Source organism: Rattus norvegicus, chromosome 17 (genome assembly GCF_021556685.1).
Source record: "Rattus norvegicus strain SHRSP/BbbUtx chromosome 17, alternate assembly SHRSP_T2T, whole genome shotgun sequence".
Classification (NCBI taxonomy): domain Eukaryota; kingdom Metazoa; phylum Chordata; class Mammalia; order Rodentia; family Muridae; genus Rattus; species Rattus norvegicus.
The window spans coordinates 93,375,043-93,401,869 of NC_141550.1; the positions used below are offsets into that span (position 1 = coordinate 93,375,043).

A 26,827-nucleotide genomic window follows, 5' to 3' on the forward strand; every position below is an offset into this window, starting at 1 on the left:
CAGAGCTGAAATCAACCAAGTAGAAACAAAAAGGACCATAGAAAGAATCAACAGAACCAAAAGTTGGTTCTTTGAGAAAATCAACAAGATAGATAAACCCTTAGCCAGACTAACGAGAGGACACAGAGAGTGCATCCAAATTAACAAAATCAGAAATGAAAAGGGAGACATAACTACAGATTCGGAGGAAATTCAAAAAATCATCAGATCTTACTATAAAAACCTATATTCAACAAAATTTGAAAATCTTCAGGAAATGGACAATTTCCTAGACAGATACCAGGTACTGAAGTTAAATCAGGAACAGATAAACCAGTTAAATAACCCCATAACTCCTAAGGAAATACAAGCAGTCATTAAAGGTCTCCCAACCAAAAAGAGCCCTGGTCCAGACGGGTTTAGTGCAGAATTCTATCAGACCTTCATAGAAGACCTCATACCAATATTATCCAAACTATTCCACAAAATTGAAACAGATGGATCACTACCGAATTCCTTCTACGAAGCCACAATTACTCTTATACCTAAACCACACAAAGACACAACAAAGAAAGAGAACTTCAGACCAATTTCCCTTATGAATATCGACGCAAAAATACTCAACAAAATTCTGGCAAACCGAATCCAAGAGCACATCAAAACAATCATCCACCATGACCAAATAGGCTTCATCCCAGGCATGCAGGGATGGTTAAATATACGGAAAACCATCAACGTGATCCATTATATAAACAAACTGAAAGAACAAAACCACATGATCATTTCATTAGACGCTGAGAAAGCATTTGACAAAATTCAACACCCCTTCATGATAAAAGTCCTGGAAAGAATAGGAATTCAAGGCCCATACCTGAACATAGTAAAAGCCATATACAGCAAACCAGTTGCTAACATTAAACTAAATGGAGAGAAACTTGAAGCAATCCCACTAAAATCAGGGACTAGACAAGGCTGCCCACTCTCTCCCTACTTATTCAATATAGTTCTTAAAGTTCTAGCCAGAGCAATCAGACAACAAAAGGAGGTCAAGGGGATACAGATCGGAAAAGAAGAAGTCAAAATATCACTATTTGCAGATGATATGATAGTATATTTAAGTGATCCCAAAAGTTCCACCAGAGAACTACTAAAGCTGATAAACAACTTCAGCAAAGTGGCTGGGTATAAAATTAACTCAAATAAATCAGTTGCCTTCCTCTATACAAAAGAGAAACAAGCCGAGAAAGAAATTAGGGAAACGACACCCTTCATAATAGACCCAAATAATATAAAGTACCTCGGTGTGACTTTAACAAAGCAAGTAAAAGATCTATACAATAAGAACTTCAAGACACTGAAGAAGGAAATTGAAGAAGACCTCAGAAGATGGAAAGATCTCCCATGCTCATGGATTGGCAGGATTAATATAGTAAAAATGGCCATTTTACCAAAAGCGATCTACAGATTCAATGCAATCCCCATCAAAATACCAATCCAATTCTTCAAAGAGGTAGACAGAACAATTTGCAAATTCATCTGGAATAACAAAAAACCCAGGATAGCTAAAGCTATCCTCAACAATAAAAGGACTTCAGGGGGAATCACTATCCCTGAACTCAAGCAGTATTACAGAGCAATAGTGATAAAAACTGCATGGTATTGGTACAGAGACAGACAGATAGACCAATGGAATAGAATTGAAGACCCAGAAATGAACCCACACACCTATGGTCACTTGATTTTTGACAAAGGAGCCAAAACCATCCAATGGAAAAAAGATAGCATTTTCAGCAAATGGTGCTGGTTCAACTGGAGGGCAACATGTAGAAGAATGCAGATCGATCCATGCTTATCACCCTGTACAAAGCTTAAGTCCAAGTGGATCAAGGACCTCCACATCAAACCAGACACACTTAAACTAATAGAAGAAAAACTAGGGAAGCATCTGGAACACATGGGCACTGGAAAAAATTTCCTGAACAAAACACCAATGGCTTACGCTCTAAGATCAAGAATCGACAAATGGGAGCTCATAAAACTGCAAAGCTTCTGTAAGGCAAAGGACACTGTGGTTAGGACAAAACGGCAACCAACAGATTGGGAAAAGATCTTTACCAATCCTACAACAGATAGAGGCCTTATATCCAAAATATACAAAGAACTCAAGAAGTTAGACCTCAGGGAAACAAATAACCCTATTAAAAAATGGGGCTCAGAGCTAAACAAAGAATTCACAGCTGAGGAATGCCGAATGGCTGAGAAACACCTAAAGAAATGTTCAACATCTTTAGTCAGAAGGGAAATGCAAATCAAAACAACCCTGAGATTTCACCTCACACCAGTGCGATCAAAAACTAAGGTGACAGCAGATGCTGGCGAGGATGTGGAGAACGAAGAACACTCCTCCATTGTTGGTGGGATTGCAGACTGGTAAAACCATTCTGGAAATCAGTCTGGAGGTTCCTCAGAAAATTGGACATTGAACTGCCTGAGGATCCAGCTATACCTCTCTTGGGCATATACCCAAAAGATGCCTCAACATATAAAAGAGACACGTGCTCCACTATGTTCATCGCAGCCTTATTTATAATAGCCAGAAAATGGAAAGAACCCAGATGCCCTTCAACAGAGGAATGGATACAGAAAATGTGGTACATCTACACAATGGAATATTACTCAGCTATCAAAAACAACGAGTTTATGAAATTCGTAGGCAAATGGTTGGAACTGGAAAATATCATCCTGAGTGAGCTAACCCGATCACAGAAAGACATACATGGTATGCACTCATTGATAAGTGGCTATTAGCCCAAATGCTTGAATTACCCTAGATCCCTAGAACAAACGAAACTCAAGACGGATGATCAAAATGTGAATGCTTCACTCCTTCTTTAAATGAGGAAAAAGAATACCCTTGGCAGGGAAGGGAGAGGCAAAGATTAAAACAGAGACTGAAGGAACACCCATTCAGAGCCTGCCCCACATGTGGCCCATACATATACAGCCACCCAATTAGACAAGATGGATGAAGCAAAGAAGTGCAGACCGACAGGAGCCGGATGTAGATCGCGCCTGAGAGACACAGCCAGAATACAGCAAATACAGAGGCGAATGCCAGCAGCAAACCACTGAACTGAGAATAGGTCCCCTATTGAAGGAATCAGAGAAAGAACTGGAAAAGCTTGAAGGGGCTCGAGACCCCAAAAGTACAACAATGCCAAGCAACCAGAGCTTCCAGAGACTAAGCCACTACCTAAAGACTATACATGGACTGACCCTGGACTCTGACCTCATAGGTAGCAATGAATATCCTAGTAAGAGCACCAGTGGAAGGGGAAGCCCTGGGTCCTGCTAAGACTGAACCCCCAGTGAACTAGTCTATGGGGGGAGGGCGGCAATGGGGGGAGGGTTGGGAGGGGAACACCCATAAGGAAGGGGAGGGGGGAGGGGTATGTTTGCCTGGAAACCGGGAAAGGGAATAACACTCGAAATGTATATAAGAAATACTCAAGTTAATTAAAAAAAAAAGAGTGATATATTAAGGATTTTTATTGGAGTGGTTAGTGTTTTTCATCTGTTGGTTTTTAATTTTGTGAATCTATTTCCATCAATTGGGATTTTATATTTGATGTTTCTATTTTGTGTTTTCCACTTAAGGCCATCCTGAGGGGTACATGGCTCTCTAGGAGTCCAGTATAAGGAAATCCATTGAGACCCACTTGAATGGAAGTAGTTTATGTAAAAGTAAAGACAGACACACTGACAGAGATATAGACTCCAGGGCTTCTAAAATCAGGGTATGGATGACAAGGAATCATCAGGGTGTGAGGCCAACTCTTAAAACCTAGGCTAGCCAGGGTCTGTGAGAGGTTTTCCTTGGTTTTGTCTGAGTAGCTAACCTGGTTCAGTGCTAGAGGCCAGCAAAGAACCCCTTTAATGAACTTTCCCAGACTTGTGCGTTGTGGGTTCAGATACACGAGGTCATATGATGCTCTTCTTGCTCCAGAGTGGAATATAATGTGCTTTCCCCTCAAATTAGAAAGAGAGATTGTCTGTCCTAAGAGAATTTCGTGTAGCTCAGGGGATAAAGCACATGAGAAATATGTATGTGATCACAATGGTGGAGTACTATAGGGACATGCTGTTAAACTCAGCACATATCACTGCAGGATTACTATGCCAGGATCCTTGATGTTCTTTGAATAAATTAAGAGGGACATTGGGACAGAGGGACCCTCCATGTCAGTCATATGATATTCTGTACACCTCATGCTGTGGAAGATGTTGATACAGTCTAGTTAAAAAGAACACAGGAGATGATATCTTAACAAATGTAACAGTAGGAGGGACAGGGAAAGCTTCCCAGAAGCTCTCACAAAGGAATTGCAAGGCTGTTTAACTGGGCATAAAAAAGCAGTGTGCAAATTCTCAGGTTAATGGAAGCAGCCTGGGTATATTTATCCAGTGGGATGCATATTCCAGTGGAGGTCTGAAGCTGGCATGAGGTAGGGCCACACCAGTTTGCTTCCCCATCATTAAGTTGTTCTTTTGACTCTGCTCATAACACCTGTCCCTCCTCCTTCGAGGAGGCTGTGACACAGGTAGGAATCCTGTTACACATTTGAAAGTTGGCCTTGAGGGAGCAAACATAGAGAGGTGAGTAATTACAGGGCAGAACTGGTGAGAGAGAGGGCACAGCTGCCTTGGGAGTCACTCCACAGTATGGGTTTTGTAAGCATTACCCTGAGTTGGGTCTGAGGACTTAAGCAATATAAACTGTGATATCTTTTGCAGGGCAGTAGGGGTGGGTGAGGGTCTGGTCAAAGTGTGACAGAAGGATTCCCTTCACAGGAGACATACAGGCCTCATATTCAACCTGGGAACCCATTTTAGCTCAGGTCTGATGGGCTGACTAGGGAGACTTTTCTGAGAAGTCTACTTCATGATGAAGACCATGTTCTCTGCAAGAAACAGGAAGCAAAGAACAGTACAGTCCCACAGAACAATCTCTGATGTTTACCTATGCTAGAAGAGAGGGTAGAGGGCTACTGATCCACGGACAGATTTAGGGCACTGTTCTACTTCATCCCTCCCTCCTGAGCAAGACACAGTGAAAAGGCAGGCCTTCCTGCCTGGGGTTTTACCTGGAGAGACCTTGCTGTGGTGTGGACAGCTCTTCCTCTGGAGAAGGGGCCTGCAAGCACACAGGCACCTGGACATCTGGCCTGGCACCTCTGAGACTGTATAATCTTCAGCCAGGCCAACCCCCACCACTGGCTTAAAAGCCATGGAGCTGAGGCTGCTGTTCTTCAGGACTTGAAAAGGAAAAGACACAGAAAAGAGGCTCTTGGTGTCTTTGAAAAACAGAGAACTTCCTGTGCTTTCTATAAAGAGCCATAGCACCCCACTGGTTGTCTTAGGACTCTCTGCCCCATTTGGGCATGCCCCCACCTCCCTCTCGTCCTTCTTTAATCAGTGTCTCTGATTCCCCTTATGACTCAGGAAGCATCAGATCACCCTTCAGGGGTTTCTATGAACTTAATCCTTCTGTAGTTTTAGTTTGTCAAGTTTCTATGTGCCTCAAGACCATCCTCATTTGACACAAAGGACAAGTGGGAATATGGATGAAATGAATGAGGACATGCACCCACCTGGTCCTGTGGGTGACACAATGTTCTCCTCTCTTCCTGAGAGCCAAGTTATTGCAGGAGACTTGATTTTCCGATGGTGGTGGCAGACAGCAGCACAGGTTTCGAAGGCTTCTACTAATTGTTTTTTTAAACCCCTTCCAGTGGTAACGCCATCCCCGACGGGAAGCTGGGCAAGGCACTTGTGGCTGGCCACTAGTGACGGTATCTTCATGAACCATGGCCTCTTCCTTGATGAAGGTGTTTTCGTCCACAACTGTCTCTCTCTGCCAGGTATCTCCAGAACAGCCTGCAAGGCTTATCCCCTTAGGTGTCTGCAGTGATGCACAGAAATCATGTGGCGGTATGAAGGAAGACACATTCCTGTCTGCTGTAGTGGAATAGGTGTATTGAAGTCGAGGTGACTGGGTATGTTCAGTTAGACTACAAGAAAACACAGTCTTGGAGTCTGAGAATGTCTTCCTGATTTGCAGCCTGTTATCCTTGAATTCTTCAGCTATAGGATAGTCCAGGAGGTCGAGCTGGAGAGTGTTGGTCCTTGTTTGCTGGTAGCCTACAGCATGCCTTCTGACAACCTTCCTGGATTTCTTCCTATCCTTCTTCTCCCTCATATTGGATGAATGTGAGGACAAGGTGAAGGAGGAGAGAAGAGGTCCCTTTCTCTTAAGAAAACGAGGGAAGGAGTAAAGATCTTCTAGACCTGACTCCACTTGGTGGTGTGTGCAGACTTTCCTGAGTGGCTTGTGCTGTTGAATCAAGTATGTTGCCAGCACCTCGTTGATATTTTGGTCTATCAGAGACTCAGTGCTTTTCTCAGGTGTATGCCTCATGACTCTCATGGCTTTGATGGTGCTAGGGCTTGGTGTTCCTGTGAACATCTGTATGGATGTCGGTGGTGAGTAGGCCTGGCTGTCTTTGATCATGGGGCGCATCATAATTTGCTGGATGCTGGGCCTCCTGCTGGGATTTATCATCAGCATTTCCACTATAACATTGAAAATATCGTTGGCAACGTGAGGCGGAATGCTGAAATTGGCTGAACTGATTTGTCTCCTCACCTCTGCAAATGACTTGCCTAGGAAAGGCAAGTGCCCAGTCACCATGAAGAAGAGGAGGACACCTACACTCCATACGTCAAATGGGCGGCCCTCATATTCCTCAGCTTCAAAGAATTCTGGCGCACAGTATGGCAGCGTGCCACAGAAATCAATCAGCTTCTGCCCAGGAAGTGTTTTAGCAGCTAGGCCAAAATCACAGAGCTTGGCATTCCACCTTCCATCTATCAAAATGTTGTTGGCCTTTATGTCTCGGTGGACAATATTATTGTCATGGCAGAATTGTACTGCCTCTAATATCTGTCTAAACATTCTTCGGGCCTCCCACGATTTTAAATATCCACATTCCCGGATTCGGTCCAGTAGGTCTCCCTGAGAGGCATGCTCCATGACCAGGTGGGTGGCCTCTCTTGTCTGGACCACTTCGACCACCTTGATGATATGAGGATGGCCCAGGGACTTTAGAATGCCAACTTCCCTGCTCATCACTGAGGAGCACTTCTCGGTGTTCTTGAGAACTTTTATAGCTACACAGGTGAGGGTTGGGACGTGGTAGGCCATTTTTACCACTGAAAATCGTCCCCTTCCCAGGGTTCTTATGATCTTATAGTCAGTGGTAAAGTTCTCGATGGAGTCCCGGCTCTCTGGGTCCTGCTCCATGATCAGGCCCTCCTTTATATGGCTAGAACCAAACTTGTAATGAGAAATAAAACAGACATTTAAAATCAGGCCCCAGAACATGTTGATACGCTCAAATTCCTACATTAAAGATATGAGGAAAAAAAAGCTCAGAAAAACATCAGACAATCTAGCCATGTACTTTATATACTGGGAAGGGAAGGACAAGGACCTACTGCAAAGGAGCAGATGCAAAATATGACATAGAGGCAGTTGTCAGGCACCAACTGCAAACTGAGAGAATCCTAGATACTAAAAGCCACTAAATTGGAAAAGCTCACCATCCTCTCTCCTGATCTCAGCATTCTCTTTGAGTAGAGGCATCTAGAATATCAGCTTCAAGAGAAGGTGTAAAGAGAACAGATCCCCGAAAACCCATACTGTGCAGGATGGCGATCTGCGTCTAGAGTTCCCAAATTTGGCTACTCAGGCAGAGGACCTGTAGGTGGTCTCAGAACACAGGTGCCCACAGCTACCCTAACTCCAGCTCCAGGGGTTACTACACCTCTCGACTCTAAGCGCACCTATACAGCACACTCACAGGTGGTATACACCACTAAAAATAGTGATACAAGTCTTTCTATATAATTTTATTAACATGAGCTGTCAGGTTAGCAACGGAATCAGATTTCGGGGAAGTGGAACTATAGACAGGTATAGAGAGATTTTATTTTCTTACACAACTGAGTTATGCTATATGAATATGTTATTGTATCAATCCTAGGGATGGTATGAGAGACTCACAACCATCTGTAACTCCAGACCCAGAAAACCTGACTCCCTCTTCTGACCTCCACAGAATGCATCTGGGATATGGTACTCAAGGCATATGTGGATGCAAAAATGTCATACACGTGAAGTGAAAAATAGAATACTCTAACATAGCAAACATAATTTAATAAAACGTGAAATAGAAGATAATAAAAAACATGGAAATGTAAATGCATAACTCAAGCCAGCAAATACAGAAACCAAAGTCAAGAAGAGCAAGTTGAAGTGTCCAAAGTTGGAGAAACTCACTATATCAGGGTCCAACAGTTCCTGAATGTCCAAGTCTAATTTCTGTGTCTTCAAACTCTAATTTCTTTCCAGCCAAGCAACAGCTTCTGTACCTGTAAGGACAGAATGCAGCCTCAATCAGAGCTGTAAGTAGACAGGTGTTATCCATTGTCACAGGGTTCCTTGGGAGGTTAGAGCAAAGAGCAGCCAACACTGTGGCTAGGCACGATCCATTGCTTCTCCTCTGCTTCTGTCTCCATGGACAGGAAGGCTAGTCTTGGTCATTGGAGAACTAGAGGGCAGGTTTGACTCAAGAGTCTGTCCTCAGTGTTACCCAGTGACCCATTTCTTCCTACTTGTACCCCTGCCCAAGGACCATAATTAACCCCAAATTGCACCACCTAGTGAGAACAATGTTTAAACACTTAACACTCCATCTTTAACAAGGACACTTTTGTCATTAATAATAAAACAAGGAATCCTGAGAATGACAATGGACGCCAGAGCTTTGGCATCCCAGTTTTTTATAGATTCTGATATTCAATGGCAAGTTGATGGACATTGTCTTGCTTTTCACATGGACCCCAGACTTCATAAGTTTGTAATAATTCATGTCCATATTCAATGTATTCTATTTACATTTTAAACCCGGACGAGTGGTTGCTAAAGGATTGTAAGTCCTGACTACCTTGATTGTTGTGACAAAATGCTATTATTCATTGCACCCCTGGGCATGAGACTACCATTTGTGGGGCTGAGAGGAATATGACACCATTAATCCCATATTGCCTGCCCTCAGGCTTGAGACTTCTGACCAAAGCTCAAGATCTAGAAACAGTGAGCTGATATGTTCCAAATGATCAAGTAAACACCCGTAAGCCAGGAACCTATAAACAACTGATGTAGTAGATGCCTTGTTCTGGAACTCTGGGTCCTTCTGCTCTCAAAGAAAATGCCTTGTGTTTGACCTTAAAAACAACAGAAATTGATTACTTGTGCATCAGGATGTTAGCAAGGCAAGGACAAGTACCCAACAAATTAATTATGTACCAAGGCTGCTTTCTAATTCTAACTGGCCCTGTGTATGTATTCCCAGAGGGTCAAGAAAAAGTATGAGATCAGTGTATCTTTGGTAAAGGTGACATGTTGTGCCCTGTAGCAGTTTCCTGTGTATCCACATCTTACTGCTGTTGAATTGGGGTTGAAGGTTGAAGTAGGAATTGGCACAAAACAGTCAGATAGGAAAAATCTAGACTTGGGTAAGCTACCTGGACCCAGAGTGATGAGAGTACCTCAGGGTCCTCTGACAGACATAGGACAAAGTTAAAGTCAGGATAGTCTCATAAAGATGAGCCCATGTTAATTATAAAATTTGTGAAAGTGGAGGAGGAAGATCATCACTTCAAGTAATCTTTGGCTACTCGGAAATGATGATTCCAGCCTGTGCTCCAGGAGTGTCTGTCTCATGGAACAAAAACAAACATGCGAAATGAAAGAAAGAAGTGGCTGCTATGTATTTTTGCTTGATCTATATTCCCAAAGCTCTAGAAAGTAACTTTAGACCCATTGGGCTTACACATGAGATTATGACATTAAGGACAGAGGTGCAAGGGCTGTTGCGAGCCATTTGCACGTGTTTGAATGTATGTTGCTATCCCCTCTCACCACAACTCATCAGTTTTACACATTAAAGGAATCTGACAGGACTCACTAAGAACCAACTCCATGACAGATACGAATGGAAGTGGACTGCAGTTTAGCGGAGGTCAAGGAAGGACATTCCCTCTTGAAATGTTCATAGTCATGCAGAAGCACCACATGTGTACACATTGCACACAAAGCATTTCCTAGCAATGCTAACAAGCTAAACCTTCAAACAATGAAACGGAGGTACAGGTATGGTCCAGCCATGGGCTTCAAAGTCCTACTTGTTAGGTCTCTAATCAGATGTTAGATTTTTTGAATGTCCCAGGGAATAAAACCCTCCTTCCTCAGCAATGTCATGGAAAGCAAAAAGGATCCTGAAGGGCTCTTTTTGCTTGACTATGAAGGTTCTGTTCTCCACTCCCATTCCACTAGCAGATAAAAACTATAGGAATGGTGGAAGGAGTTTTATTCAAGCCTAGGTTTGGAAATTTGGAGAGACACATTGTCAATATAAAATTCCCTCTCTTTCTCTAAATGTTGTTGGAGTGAGTCCAGTGGAATGCTGGGCAGACCATTCCAGCAGTAGGTACTTTTTTTCCTGGACGTGTACTTTAAGCTGTTTTGCCAGCAAGACTCAAAGGCCCATGCTTGTTCCTTTGCTTCAAGTTCATTATTGGCCCCACCTCCTGTGCCTGGTACCACACTAGCTTCAGAGTCACATTTGTTCTCCTGAAGATAGAAGATAGCAATTCAATGGAATGACAGCTGCCAACAGAATGACCCAGGTAAATGAAGGGTCATAGTATCATATGTCTTACTTTGGAAGGTTCTTCTTAGCAGTATAAAACTGGATCTTCTTAGACTTATATCTATTCTGTCCTTGAATTCTATTCAGCTACCTACTTTCATAGTTATCGTCAAAAAAATTAGGATCTCAGCATTGCCTTGTAGCTTGCATAGGGTCATGAGTTTGCACTGCAAGGAAGATCCCAAGTTAACCGGCTAGGGGGAGGTTTCCTGCTAAATCACAGAGACCTGTTGGTGCCTTTTCTTAATAGACCACCCAATGTAGCCTACCAGTCCTCTGAATAGGAGAACTTGAAACAATTGGGCCAGCACTTGGAAAGAAAGGGAACAAACTAAAAGGGAAAAACTGAGGAACCTGAAAGGGACAAGCCAGGGAAAGTGTGATCATGGGAATATGGTCAAAGTTCTTCATGTACATGTCTGGAAATACCATTAGGAGATTGTTGGTGCTGTGTAGTTATCATAAACTGTTGTTCAAAATTAGTTCATGGAATAAATACATGTAAAATATGACAATGTAAAATCAAGTGATAAATCAAATCAACAAAGAAAAATTCTCCTATTCAATATCCAAACAAAATATACAGGAAGAGAGACTTAGTTTAAATACAGACAACAAGTCTAAAGTGAGATATAGGAATATAGAGAAAAACTCACTGTGTTCAGATTCAACAATTCATGAATATCCAAGTTCAGTGGCTAGCTGAATAAAAGCAATTGCTGTCCAACCAACCAACCAACCATCCAACCAACCAACCAACCCAGCCACCAACGAACAGCTAATGCCCTGTATAGACAGGATGTGTTTTCAGTAACTAAGGAAGTAAATGACCTCACAATGGTTCCTTTTGAGATCAGAGCTGAAATGGACCAATGAGGGCTGGGCACAGTCCACTGGTTTTCTTTATTTTCTGTCCTCCAGACAGGAAAGGATTAAGGTCAGTGAGGCAGTAGAGACTTGAGGAAGATGGTTACACCCAGTTAGCAGTCCCTATATCTCCTATGACCTACTTCTTTCTGCTAGGTTATGTTTTTCAGATTTTCTACAACCTCAGAAAACAGGGTCACATGCCAGAGACCAATGTTCAAGCACAGGATCCTCTCTTGATAGTAGATATCCAAAGCCCAATAAAGCCTCTTTCTACTTTAAAAATAATGAGTGGTATCATATGAATTATAATAAACGATTCACAACTGATATCCAACACTGGTTTATGGACAGTGTATTAGTTTGCTTTATTGTTTGTAATATCATACAGTTACGTACATATATAGAGCCATGACCTTATACTCAATGTCCTCAATCAATTACAAGGTTCCATGACCTTACCTAAACTCAATTCAGTTTTTTCCCAAATTACTCCAGCTTGCTTTCAATATTACACAAACTAAAGGGCACACACTACATTCATGTATTACTCAATGGATAACCTGGTTCATTTTTCACTGAGACCCTAACATTCTGTAACAACTGTTGGTTTTTGGAAGCTATCCCATCTGCACTTAAGAAAAATGGATCTTTTTCTTGGACTCACATAAGAATAAGATGTTAACTTCTCACTGACCCTGGCATACTTTGACCAAACTGCAGTGTGACTACCACCCCTAGGGGTGAGACTTTCCCATGTTTTTCCCATAGAGTCTTCATCCAGTTTCTCACCAGACAGAAAGCTAGGATTGATAGTTTCTAAATGATAGAGAAAGTAACTGATCAGTAGTCATCTTAGAATCCTCAACCCCGAAGGCAGAGGCACACATGGTTTGTTAAACAAAACAAGATTTTCTTCGCCAAGATTTGATAAATAGAGCAAACGTTCTCAACCAAACACCAACCAAAACTGTGAAGACATAAATGAAGATTTAGTGTACATTTCCAGGCTAAAGCAACTGCTCAAGTCTTCCCTGGGCAGGTTTGGGCCACTGGAGCTCCCTTGACCCCTTTTGTGATCTTAGCTGTGTATTGTGTTTTGAACACTTCTGGATTTAAAGTCCTGGTACAGTTTGTGTCTACCTCATTCCAAGTTCTTACTGGAAATGACAATGGAGATGTTAGTGTATTTGCTTCTATCAAACAAATGAGGACATTTTCCCTTGTCTTAACGCTTATAATATTTCAACAAAATATATTATTTTTAAAAAATGTTAATAAGATCATCATTATTTAAATTACATGTACATGTCTGTGCTTGTAGTTGTATGCAGACATGACTAGAGTTGGTGGTGGAAGCCACAGGTTTTACACTGTCTCTGGAGCTAGAGTTAGAGTTGTTTGTGAGACACACAGCATGGGTTCTGGCCACTGTGCAAAAGCAGTGCCTGCTGTTAACCGGAGCACTGTTCCAGTCTTAATTTCAATCTTTTTATGATTGCAGTCATGGTCCTCATTATATATTCATGTTCCTCTTCTTGTCTACAGCATCTTTCTTTTGGAGATTATTATTTTATTTTTAAAAGCTTTTAAATTTTATGAATAGGAGAAATAAACATTTTTGTGTTTTATTTTACAAATTTAATATTCATCGGAAAGCATTCTATATTTTTGTAGGTCTTCAAAGAAGACTTCCAATGAAAAGGACAAAGTGTGAGAAAGTTTATTTAATCATATGCAATAAGATACAATATAAAAGTGAAAGCAATATAAAGTGATTTTAAAAAATAGTAGAAAAAACAAATTAAGAATCTTTTGTTCAGGGACTGGAGAGATGGCTCAGTGGTTAAGAGCACTGACTGCTCTTCCAGAGGTCCTGAGTTCAAATCCCAGCAACCACATGGTGGCTCACAACCATCTGTAATGGGATTCACTGCCCTCTTCTGGTATGTCTGAGGACAGTGTACTCACATACATAAAATAATAAATAAATCTTTAAAAAAAGAATCTTTTGTTCAAATATTTCTTTTCAAAACATTTTCAAAAGTCACCAATAGTAAAGGTGTCCTTTCTGTAAAAGTCAGGCTTTTCAGAAGCATCTGCATTGTTACTTATGTAAAACGTGGGTATTTGTCTCTTCTGTATACTTTTGTTTTGGGGTACATAGTATAAAGACATCTGATATAACTATAATTCATTTTATTGGTAAAAGAACAAGGAAATCATATGTTTGAGCTTACCAAACTCACATCATCATCTGAGGGAAACTCAAAGGATTGTGAGATGTTCAGTCATGACACTATTTTGCAACTTATTGAACAGCTCAGGAGGCCAACCTAAGGTAGGAGTTTTGCATGCAGCCTCTGTGTGTGTTATAGACGAGCATGAATTAGAGTATCACTCATGAAATATCAAAGAACAGAAAACTAGTCTCAGCAGGAGCTGCCAGCAAGCCTGAGCTTCAGTGAGAGAGCATGACACTGTGGCTTTGAGGTTGTTGCATGAGACTCATGGGTTACAGCAAAATGCCACAGGCCAGTCAGCCAGGACATTAACTTGTGGGCTGTGCCTTTTGTTGCATCTTCATGTGGCTGGAGGACTGCAGCAGCTCTCTGGAGTGAGTTTGGTAAAGGAGGCTGAATCGAGACATGATGTCTTTGCAATATGATGTGTTGAGGAGACACTCTGAGACTACACCGGGTGTTTTCTTGGCTCCTCTCTTTAACTTAGTTATGCTAAGATTGTCTTCTATACTCTTCAAAAAATATTTTATGCGTGTGTGTGTGTGTCTGTGTCTGTGTGTGTGTGTGTGTGTGTGTGTGTACACCTGGTTGTGAGCATTTGTTGTCATGCACAGTCTAGAGGAGGTTTCAGGTGTCCTGCTCTATCATTGTCCTGCTTAGTCCTTTGAGATGGTGTCTGAACTTGAAGCTAGGTTGGTATGCCAGCACCAATATTTTGTCTGCAGCTCTCAAGGCTTGGTTTAGAGGCACATATGTAGTCAGATGTGATTTTTATGGAGATTTAAACTCAGGTCTATGTTTGCTCTGCTAACACCCACATACACCAAGCTAGTTCCCTTAAGGCTGATTGCATATAACTTCTTTTTTTTGTTTGTTTGTTTGCTTCTTTTCATTTTTTATTTCATTTTATTTTTCTTGGATAATTTTTCTTTATAGTTCTTTTTTCTTTTCTTTTCTATTTTTTTAAATTGTACTTAGATTTAAAATGTTATTCTCTTTCCTGGGTTCATATCGATAAGCCCCCATCCCATTTGCCCTCCCCCTTCTTCTATAAGCTTGTTCCCCTCCCCAAATATCTACCTTTCATGTCTCCCTGCCCTGAAATTCCACTGCAGTGGGAGGTCCAGACATGGCAGGACAAAGGGTTTCTCCTCCCATTGGTACCCAACAAGGCCATGCTCAGCTACATATGCAGCTGGAGCCATGGGTCAGTCTATGTGTACTCTGTGGGTAGTGGATTACTCCCTAGGAGCTCTGGTTGGTTGGAATTGTTGTTCTTTTGGGGTTTTTGTTTTATGTTGGAACATCTTTTGGGAATATGGCCAAGAGAAATATAGCAGGGTCCTCAGAGAGTCCAATTTTCAATTTTCTGAAGAACCTCCAGAAGGATTTCCAGAGAGGTTGTACCAGTTTACAATCCCACCATCAATGGAGGAGTGTTCCTCTTTCTCCTCATCCTTGCCACCATCTTCTGTCACCTGAGGTTTTTATCTTATTCATTTTGACTGGTGTGAGGTGGAATCTCAGGGTTGTTTCAGTTTGCATTCCCTGAATGACTACAGATATATGATGAACATTTCTTTAGGTGTTTCTCCGACATTCGATATTCCTCAGCTGAGAATTCTTTGTTTAGCTGTGTACCCCATTTTTTCATGGGTTTTCTGACTCACTGGAGTCTAACTTCTTGAGTTCTTTGTATATTTGGGATATTAGTCCTCTATCAGATGTAGGATTGGTAACGATGTTTTCCCAATCTGTTGGTTGCCTTTTTGTCCTAATGATAAAGTCCTTTGCCTTACAGAAGCTTTGCAGTTTTATGAGATCTCATTTGCAGATTCTTGATCTTAGAGCATAAGCCATTGGTGTTCTGTTCAGGAAAATTTCCCCAGTGCCCATGTTTTTCAGACTCTTCCCCACTTTTTTGTCTATTGGTTTGAGTGTATCTGGTTTGATGGGGAGTTCCTTGATCCACTTGGACTTAAGGTTTGTACAGGGTGATCAGAATGGATCTATTTGCATTCTTCTACATACTGACCTCCAGTTGAAACAGCATCATTTCTTGAAAATGCTATCTTCTTTCCATTGGATGGCTTTAGCTCCTTTGTCAAAGATCAGGTACCCATAGGTGTGTGGGTTCATTTTTGGGTTTTCACTTCTATACCACTGATCTATCTGCCTGTGTCTATACAAAAAACATAGAGTTTTTATAACTACTGCTGTATAGTACTGCTGAAGTCAGGGATGGCAGTTCCACCAGAAGTTCTTTTCTTTTATTATTGAGAGTACCTTTAGCTACCTTTGTTTTTATACGGTTTTTTTTTTTTTGCTGTTGTTGTTGTTATTCCAAACGAATATTCAAATTGCTCATACTGTCTCTATGAAGAATTGAGTTGGTATTTTGAAGAGTATATTGAATCTGTACATTGCGTTTGACAAAATGGCCATTTTTATTATATTAATTCTGCCAATCCTATACAGCCACCCAATTAGACAAGATGGATGAAGGAAAGAAGTGCAGGCTGACAGGAACCGGATGTAGATCTCTCCTGAGAGACACAGCCCGAATACAGCAAATACATAGGCGAATGCCAGCAGCAAACCACTGAACTGAGAACGGGACCCCTGTTGAAGGAAACAGAAAAAGGACTGGAAGAGCTTGAAGGGGCTCGAGACCCATATGAACAACAATGCCAAACAACCAGAGCTTCCAGGGACTAAGCTACTACCCAAAGACTATACATGGACTGACCCTGGACTCTAACCTCATAGGTAGCAATGAATAGCCTAGTAAGAGCACCAGTGGAAGAGGAAGCCCTTGGTCCTCCTAAGATTGAACCCCCAGTGAACGTGATTGTTGGGGGTAGGGCGGTAATCGGGGGAGGATGGGGAAGGGAACACCCATCTAGAAGGGGAGAGGGAAGGATTAGGGGGATGTTGGCCTGGAAACCGGGAAAGGGAATAACATTCAAAATGTAAATAAGAAATACTCAAGTTAATAAAAAAAAAAAGGACATTAGGTAAAAGCTAGGAGCCACAGCAAACCATAGCCTTAATTTTTAAACTTAATAAAAATATATAAGCATGTAGCAAAAAAAGAGACATGATCCAGTATACACTGGCATGCATAAAATACGTTGCTTCATATATACGTCTACTTGTTGCTTGTTTATATCCTACAGATATGTACAGATGGTTTGAATATGCTTGGCCCTGGGAGTGGTACTATTAGGAGGTGCGGTCTTGTTGAAGTAGGTGTGTCACTGTGGGGGTTGGCTTAAGACCTTCACCCTAGCTGCCTGGAAGTAAGTATTCTGCTGGCAGCCTTTTGATGAAGGTGTAGAACTCTCAGCTCTGCCTGCACCATGACTGTCTGGATGCTGCCATGCTCTTGCCTTGATGATGATGGACTGAACGTTTGAACCTGTAAGCTAGCTCCAATTAAATGTTGTCTTTATTTTAAAGAAAAAAAATTATGCCAATCCATGAACATGAGAGGTCTTTCCATCTTCTGAGATCTTCTTAAATTTCTTTCTTCAGATACTTGAAGTTCTTGTCATACAGATATTTCACTTCCATGGTTAAAGTCACACCATGGTATTATATATTATTTGGGACTAATATGAAGGGTATCATTCCCTAATTTCCTTCTCAGCCTGTTTATCCTTTGAGTAGAGGATGGCTACTGATATCTTTGAGTTAATTTTATACCCAGCCACTTTGCTCATTATCAGACTTAGTAGTTTTCTGGCAGAACTCTTCTGGTCACTTAAGTATACTGTGATATCATCTGCAAATAATGATATATTGACTTCTTACTTTCCAATTTGTATCTCTTTGACATTCTTTTGTAGTCTGAATATTCTGGCTTAGACTTCAAAAACTATATTTATTATTAAATAGCGAGAGAATGGGCAGCTTTGTCTATTCCCTGATTTTAGTGGGACTGTTTAACATTTGTCTCCATTTAGTTTGATGTTGGCTCTGGTTTCCTGTACATTTCTTTTACTGTGTTTAGGTATGGGCCTTGAATTCCTGATCTTTCAGGACTTTTATTATGCAAGGGTGTTGAATTTTGTCAATTCCTTTCTCAGCATCTAATGAAATGATCATGTAGTGTTTATCTTTGAGTTTTTTTATAAAGTGGATTATGTCGATGGACTTCCATTTATTGAACCATCCCTCTATTCCTGGGATGAAGTCTACTTCCTCGTGATGGATGATCATTTTGATGTGTTCTTGGATCTGGTTGCTAGAATTTTATTGAGTATTTTTGTGTTGATATTCATAAGGGAATTTTGTCTGTAATTCTCTTTCATTCTTGGGTCTTTCTGTAGTATAAGTAATTGTGACTTCGTAGAAGACATTCGGTGTGCTTTGTCTGTTTCTATTTTGTGGAATAGTTTGTAGAATTTTGGTGTGAGGTCTTCTATGATGGTCTGATAGAATTCTGCATTAAACCCATCTTGTGGTGGCTCTTTTTGATTCGCAGACTTTTAATAACTGGTTCTACTTCTTTAGGAATTATGGGGTAATTTAGATGGTTTATCTGTTCCTGGTTCCACTTTGGTACCTGGTATTTGTCTAGAAAACTGTCCTTTTCCTACTTGTTCAATATAGGTTTTTTTTTTAAGTAGGACCTGATGATTTTTTTTAATTTCCTCAGATTCTGTTGTTATGTCTCCCTTTTCATTTCTGATTTTGTTAATTTGGACACACTCTCTGTGTCCTTTGGTTAGTCTGTCTAAGGGTTTATCTATCTTGTGGATTTTCTCAGAGAACCAGCTCTTGGTTTTGTTGATTCTTTGTATAGACCTTTTTCCTTTCTACTTGGTTGATTTCAGCCCTGAGTTTGATTATTTCCTACCTTCTACTCCTCTTGGGTGCACTTGCTTCATTTTGTTTTAGAGCTTTTATGTGTGCTGTCAAGGAACTGATGTGTGTTCTCCCCTGTCTTTTTCTTTTTTGCAGTCACTCACAGTTTTGAGTTTTCTTCTTCACACAGCTTTTGTTGTGTCCCATAAGTTTGATTATGTTTTACCTTCATTTTCATTAAACTCTATTAAGTCTTTTAATTTCTTCATGTTTTTCCTTGACTAAGTTATAAGTGAGTAGAGCATTGTTCAACTTCCATGTATATGTGGGCGTTCTTTCGTTATTGTTGTTATTGCAGATCAGCCTTAGTCTGTGGGAATATGATGGAATGCATGGGATTATTTCTATCTTCCTGTATCTGTTGAGGCCTGTCTAGTGACCAATTAAATGGTTAATTTTGGAAAAGGTTCCATGAGGTTCTGAGAAGAAGGTATAACCTTTTTTTTTTAGGATGGAATATTCTATAAATATCTGTTAAATCCATTTGTTTCATAACTTCTGTTAGTTTCTCTACACCTCTGTTGAATTTCTGTTTCCATGATCGGTTATATGGTTCATTTTGAGAAGATACCATGAGGTGCTGAGAAGTAGGTGTATCCTTTTGTTTTAGGATGAGATGTTCTATAAATATCTGTTAAGTACATTTGGGTCATACTTCTGTTAGTTTCTCTATGTCTCTGTTTAATTTCTATTTCCATGGTCTGTCCATTGATGAGAGAGGGGTGTTGAAACCTCCTACTGTTATTGTGTGAGGTACAAGGTGTGATTTGACCTTTAGTAAGGTTTCTTCTATGAATGTATATGCCCTTGCATTTGGAGCATAGATATTTAGGATTGAGAGTTCATCTTGGTGGATTTTTCCTTGGATGAATATGACGTTTTCTTTCTTATCTTTTTTACTGACTTTTGGTTTATTCAACATTAGAATGGCTACTCTCACTTGCTTCCTTTGACCATTTGCTTGGAAAGTCCTTTTCCAGTCTTTTACTCTGAGGTAGGGTCAATATTTGTCTCTTAGGTATGTTTCCTGTATGGAGCAAAATGCTGGGTACTCCCTACGTATCCAATCTGTCAGTCTGTATGTTTTTATTGGAGAATCGAGTCCATTGATGTTGATAGATATTAAGGAATAGTGATTGTTGCTTACTGGTATTTTTGTATTTAGAGGTGGTATTATGTTTGTGAGGTTCTCTTCTTTATTTTGGTTGCAAAGAGATTAACTTTCTTGCTTTTTATTGGGTGTGGTTTCCCTCCTTGTGTTGGGCTTTTCCACCTAATATCCTTTGTAGGGCTGTATTTGTAGAAAGAGATTTTGTAAATTTGGTTTTGTCATGGAATATCTTGGATTCTTCTTCTATGTTAATTGAGAGTTTTGCTGGATATAATAGTCTGGGCTCACAGTTGTGTTCTCTTAGGTTCTGTATGACATCTGTCCAGGAACTTCTGGCTCTCATAATCTCTGGTGAGTAGACCAGTGAATTCTTATAGGTCTGCCTTCATGTGTTATTTGACCTTTTCCCCTTACTTCTTTGAAATTTCTTTCATTGTTTTCTGCATTTGGTGTTTTGACTTTTATGTGACAGGAGAAATTTCTTTTCTGTTCCAGTCTATTTGGAGTTCTGTATGTTTCTTGTATGTTTATGGGCATCTCTTTCTTTAGGTTAGGGAAGTTTTCTTCTATAATATATTGAAGATATTTACTGGTCCTTTAAGTTTGGAGTCTTCTCTGTCTTCTATACCTGTTTTCCAAAGATTTGATCTTCTTATTCTTCCCTGGATTTCCTGTATGTTTTGGGCTGAGAACTTTCTGCTTTTTCCATTGTCTTTGACGGTTCTTCTGATGTTTCCTGTGGTGTCTTCTGCCCCTGAGATTCTATCTTCTCTTCCTTGTATTCTGTTGGTGAATCTCACATCTACGACTCCTAATCTCTTCCCTAGATCTTCTGTCTCCAGGGTTGTCTCTCTTTGTGCTTTCTCTATTGTTTCTATTTACATTTTTCACTCATGGATGGTTTTGTTTAATTCCTTCTACTGCTTGGTTGTGTTTTCCTGTAATTCTTTAAGGGATTTTTGTGTTTCCTCTTTAAGGGCTTGTACTTGTTTACCTGTGTTGTCCTGTGTTTCCTTAAGGGAGTTATTTATGACCTTCTTTAAGTCCCTCATCGTCATGATAAAATGGGGTTTTAAATCTAAATCTTGCTTTTCCAGTGTTGTTTGGATATCCAATATTTCCTTTGATGGGAGAACTGGACTCTGATGATGCCAAGTAGTCTTAGATTCTGTTGTTTATCTTCCTTTGCTTGCCTCTCAACATCAAGTTGTCTCTGGTGTTAGCTTGTCTTGCTGTTTTTGCCTGTGGCTTGATTCTCCTGTAGGCCTGTGTGTCAGCACTCCTGTGGACCTGTTTTCCTGTTTGCTTTCAGCCAGTTCCAAAAACAGTGTGTTCTGTTCTCAGGGTTATAGTTGCTGCTGGCAGCTGGTTTTCAGCTCTCAGGGAGGGCAGGAACTAGAAGTTTCCTGTCCTTCACTGCTCCTAGGTCCCTGTGTGCAGAGGGCAAAGATGACACTAGGTGTTTTCTACTTGGGGCTCGAATGTTGTCAGAGAGTATTCGCCTCAATTTCTCCCATTAGAAACTTTGTAACTAATTGATAGATTAGACAATGATGTTTAAGGCTTTTTAAATATTTGAGTGTTCTTCCACTATGAATCATTTTGGAGGACAATTATATTTTATGAATATTAAATATGAATTATATTTTATGAATACTTCTATCAAATTTATAAACTAGTATGAACAGAGTAATTTCAAAACTAATATTTTTATTAATGCTTTGGCAATTTTAGATTATATATGTTAATCACTCATTCTCTATGCCCCTGGTTCTTCTCAACCTCTGGGTCATGACCTCTTCACAGGGGTAACCAAAAACCATGGGAAAATACTTTTATTTCAATACATAAAATGCACAGAGCTCATTTTACATTACAATATGTAAAATATCCAAATTATAATCATGAATTAGAAATAAAAGTAACTTTATGGTCAGCGGTTACCTCAATGGGAATAACTATATTAAAGTGTCACAATATTAGGACGTTTAGAATTGAGACCCTTTCCATCCATAGACCCGTACCCCTTCCAGTTTTCAACTGTACCCAGAGCAGAGCCTAAGCTCTGGATCCCCACCCACTTAGTCCACACGTAGAAGCAAGCTTGACCCCGAAGAAGTTCTGATGTATCCAGGACCACAGAATGACAGGATCACAGGCTAACAGGCTTGCAGTAGGGACAGGCTCCAGTAATAGAGAGACAGTTGGACCAATTAAACCCAGAGATAACCAGACGGCAGCACTCAAGCACAAGAACATAAGGAACAGAAACTGATAAGACTTGGCAACATCAGAACCCAGTTCTCCCATCACAGCAAGCCCTGCACACCCCACACACCTAAAGGATCCAGATCTACATGCTCATCTTTGTCTATTCCACACCTCATTTGTGAGTAAACTGCATACTTTTCAACCCGATTGTTCAATAATATTGTGTTACAATAATATTGTAAGCACAGCTAAAGCGAAGAGCATTAGCAATGTGATAGTCCAAACAGTAATAAGTTTTAGAATACTTTCCTCCACTAAATAAACCCGTCAACTATTTTTAAACTCCATATCAATGAGATATTCAGGTATGCATCCTAATTCCAGGACAGAATCTAATGTGTATGGCCTCAGGCCAACTCTGTAGAAGAGTAGTTTATTCCACTTGAAAGCTCATGATCTGCATTTAGATAAATGAGCATTCTGGTCTTCTGAACTCATGCATGAGTGGTTCCTTAGTCCAGCCTCATTATGAGCCAACTGTAAACCACAGTTCCCATGTTTCCCAATGCCCACAAAACATGTTTCTAAATCTAAAAGCACATGGGCAGTTTCATAGCAGAAGTTCCTTTTTAATCACTTTCCTCACTGCTGAGATGACTGCTCACAATCAGTTTGATATAGAAAAATGATATTGGCTCAGCTTTCAGAGAACCTGTAGTCTATCGTGACAGGAAAGACCTGAAGGGGGTCTTCTGTCTTTGCAGCAGGAACACAAAACCTTGTCTAGCTACTGCTTCTTTTAATTACAGGAGGTAGTTTATGAACACTCAGACTCTGCATCATGAGTTTGGGACATGAGGGTCACTCACAGAGGTCTGTAGTGAAAGCCACCTGCTGAATAACTTGTGTTTTCAAGCAAGCAACGAAGAAAGAGAAATCGCATCATTCATAAAAAATTGCACACTTTTGAGATCAGGAAAAATTCTGGTTTTCTGTACTTAAAATGCATAGTTTACACCGGGGGATGGAACTCACTCCATATGTGTATGCTTTCTATGTGTGAAAGTTTGAAACCCACTGAGACGAAAAACAAAATGCCTATTGGTTCAAATTACCTCTAACCTTTATGGAAAGGGACACACAAAGAGTTATACAGTTTCCAAATTTCTATTCTTCAAATTTGTCAGAATTCCTGTAATCATTCACATGTTGTTTTCAGAAACTAGTTTGGTATTTTCAAATGTAGCCAGTTATACACAATCATTCTAAAATGTATTTTTAGGCTTACACTTGAAAATTCAGAATTAAATGTTGCAATAAAGGTCCAAGCAAAGTAAAATGGACAGCTTCCAAGAACCCCAGTAAGTACACATTTATGAAGTCCATTGTTTATTAATTTCTGGAAGACTCAAAAATCTTTGTCCAGCAGCAGCATATATTCACAATTTAGGAAATATGAATATTCTCCCCATTCAAATATTTGATATATTCATACTGTTACTCTTTTTAGCTGTCTTCAGAGTCCGTTTAATTCTCTGTCTGTGTAGCAGTACACTACTAGTGGTTTCTATACTAAGGATGTGATCTATTTAGACATAGGTTCTTGGCTCTGACAATGGTTCCAGGTTTGGGTTTCACATAGAGAATGAGCCTTACATCCAATTAGAAAACGGTTGAATATTTTCATGATATTCAAGAGTCTTATTTACCACCAGCAATGTCTTGGAATGCTAGTCATAGGTGCAGGCACAGGGTTCACATCGGCGTTAGATTGGTGATTTCTTTTCTCCTGTAGCCAAATGCATTGCAGCTCCTAGCACTTGAAAGCTAGCTAGTGGGGATGTTACTGATTTCCTCTCTCCCTGCCTATCTAATCAGGCTTCAGACGTTTTTGCCTGTGGAGAAGATGTGTGTGTGTGTGTGTGTGTGTGTGTGTGTGTGTGTGTGTGAGTGTGTGTGTGTGAGTGTGTGTGAGTGTGTGCGCGCGTGTGTGAGTGTGTGTGCGCGTGTGTGTGTGAGTGTGTGTGTGTGCGTGTGTGAGTGTGTGTGTGTGAGTGTGTGTGTGTGCGTGTGTGTGTGTGAGTGTGTGTGTGTGTGCGTGTGTGTGTGTGTGTGTGTGTGCGTGTGTTGGCTTGAAAAGGAGGCACATTCACTTAATTAAGATCATAAGTGAACATTGTAAGTTTGCTATGTTTTGAATATGACATGTCACCTACAAGATCATGTGTTAGAACTCTGGTCTCTGGGTAGTGGCAATCTTTGTGGAGACTGTGGAGGCTTTGGGAGGCAGGGCCTTTCAAGAGACAGAGTTACTGCAGGAAGGAGAGAGAGACCCTGAGGATTAATTATCTTTACCCTGTGTCCCTGCCTACATGCAGGACACATGTCATTTAGAAACTCAGAGGTACAGCTTTGAGGAGTCTTTTCATGAAGCTACTGACATTTACAACCGTCAGTATAGAATTAGTATTTTTAAAATGACTTTTGTTTATTTATTTTAACGTGCATGCCACAGAACCTGTGTGGAGGTCAGAGAACAACCTGTGAACTTAGCTCTTTCCTGCCACCATGTGGGTCCTGGGAATTTGTTGTGGTTTGCCTTGGAGTTCTCTCTGAATTTGTAAAATAAAGGCAAGAGCTCAAGATTTGGGCAGAGGGAAGAGTAGGGAGCGAGAGGGGAGGAGTCAGGAGAGGGGAGGAGTCAGGAGAGGGGAGGAGTCAGGAGAGGGGAGGAGTCAGGAGGGGGAGGAGTCAGGAGGGGGAGGAGTCAGGAGGGGGAGGAGAAAGGAAAGAAGCAAGGAGAGAGTTGTCCTGGGAGCAGGAGAAGCTGGAGACCTGGCAAATAAAAGGTGCAAGGGATGAGGGATTTGGGAGCTAGGAATAGGACAGTGTAGGGTGGATCTGCCCAATCTAAATGCTAGATTGTTTTCATATTAATTGAGTTGCGTTTTCTTTGTACTGGCCGATTCGGGTTGGAGAGGAAACTGCAAAAAACTGCAACAGGAATTGAACTCAGTTTATCCTGCATGGTGGTAAGTATCTTCACTCACTAAACTATTTCTCTGTCCTAAGTTACTATTTCTTAAAATATTTCTAGGGCAAACATGTTGGCATGCATTTTTCAAAGTGTATCTTTACTAGTTTTAATGGGCGAAAGCTGGCTAGGTAAACAAGCTGTGACTTGATAATTCTGGAGAAGGATTGCAAGACTGAAAGATCTTCAGATCCCAGGTGTGGTGTGGCAACCCTGGGCAAGGATTTCCCTGGACTAGCACTTTGGAATCAACAAGCAATTGGCTCTCTAGAATTGACAGTTGCTTGAATGTATCATGAAGGAATCTGGAACCAACTCCTCTGAAATCTTCCCAAACTGATATTTAAGCATTAACTCACCGTCTCATTAATTTCCCTGCTTGTTCCCAGTTCAGAGACTTTGCCAGGAACAGGTAAAACGATGTCCATTATGTGTTTTCTGTCAAACAGTGTGTAAAGAAATGTTTCTTTCCATGAGTAGAACTAGGAGTGAATCATGGATCAGAACAGACTTCTGGAAATATATGGGTACCAAGGGCATGCTTAACTTAGACAGTATTTTTTTTTCTTGATTGTTTTGAAGTTTCACTTTACATTGAGTGATTTTTGTTTGTTTGTTTGTTGTCTTTTTTTGTCCGGAGCTGAGGACCAAACCCAAGCGCTCTACCACTGAGCTAAATCTCCTACCCCTACATTGAGTTTTTGAACTGCAATTAAGTAGCCATAAATAGACTTTGTTGTTAATGTTATTTTTAAATGGCTGTGGTAATTTCAAGACAGATATATCTTAGGGTCCCCAGATAGAGTCACAAAGAGTATCCTCGTTTAAACTTGCAGAGATAGTTATGTTTGGATGAGATGGGAGAACTAGGAATTCAAACAGGTAATGACTTGTTTGGTTTTGATTCTGGGTCACTCTAACAGTCACGTGAAGGATGAGATGTGGATTGAAGTGAGTTTGTGTGGGGCACAGTTTCCAACTTGGAGCAGCTAGGTATGCTGCATGGTGAGATGTGGGAATCCTAGTGATTGCTAGGCAGACGTGGGCATCCATGTGTTCTCGTCCGCGTGTGTGTGTGTGTGTGTGTGTCTGTGTGTGTCTGTGTGTGTCTGTGTGTGTGCTTGTGTGTACACGTGTGACATGCTACGCAGCCACCTTAGTCCAAAACCTGAGATGCAGGCCAGGGAGAGATCCTGCCTCAAAAAACCAAAGTGGATGGCACCAGGGGAATGATGCTGGAGAACTGGAGATTGACCTCTAACTTCCACATGCATGTATACCCCAATCTATGTGCACACATATGTACCTATGTTCTTGCACACACACACACACACCATACACAGAAGCAGTAATAATAATAATTTTAAAAAGCAGCTCAAAGAGAGAAATAGACCAGGAAGAAGTAGAGTCTTAAGCATTCTGGAGCTGCTGGTGTATGGTTGACCCAGAAATCTCAATGAATCATGGAACAGGTGAGTCTGAAGTGCTGAGGAGGTTCCAGTCAGAGAGGGCAACCTCATAGATATCTAGAGAATGGACTGGTCAGGAGAAGAGGGTGGTAATAGAGAAAGGACCCTTCACATACAGACAGAGTACACTTGGAAGGTTAAGTGTTCATCCTTCCTCCTACTCAGCACATCTTGTGCCTGTTCCTTGACCACCTTTGCCCACATTC

The 26,827-nt window shown here is 40.8% G+C and overlaps 1 protein-coding gene across 1 annotated transcript; it reads right to left on the minus strand.

Annotated features, from left to right (window-relative positions):
- Window positions 1-3,550: 3,550 nt before the first annotated feature.
- On the minus strand, window positions 3,551-11,597 carry LOC134478911 (sperm motility kinase 2B-like). The gene is made up of 5 exons (XM_087591921.1): window positions 11,471-11,597; window positions 8,381-8,472; window positions 5,631-7,375; window positions 5,089-5,294; window positions 3,551-4,722 (listed from the first exon to the last, which is right to left on the minus strand). Exons 3-4 carry the CDS (start codon window positions 7,340-7,342, stop codon window positions 5,258-5,260), a joined length of 1,749 nt encoding a protein of 582 aa, XP_087448047.1. The 5' UTR covers window positions 7,343-7,375; window positions 8,381-8,472; window positions 11,471-11,597; the 3' UTR covers window positions 3,551-4,722; window positions 5,089-5,257.
- Window positions 11,598-26,827: the final 15,230 nt, after the last annotated feature.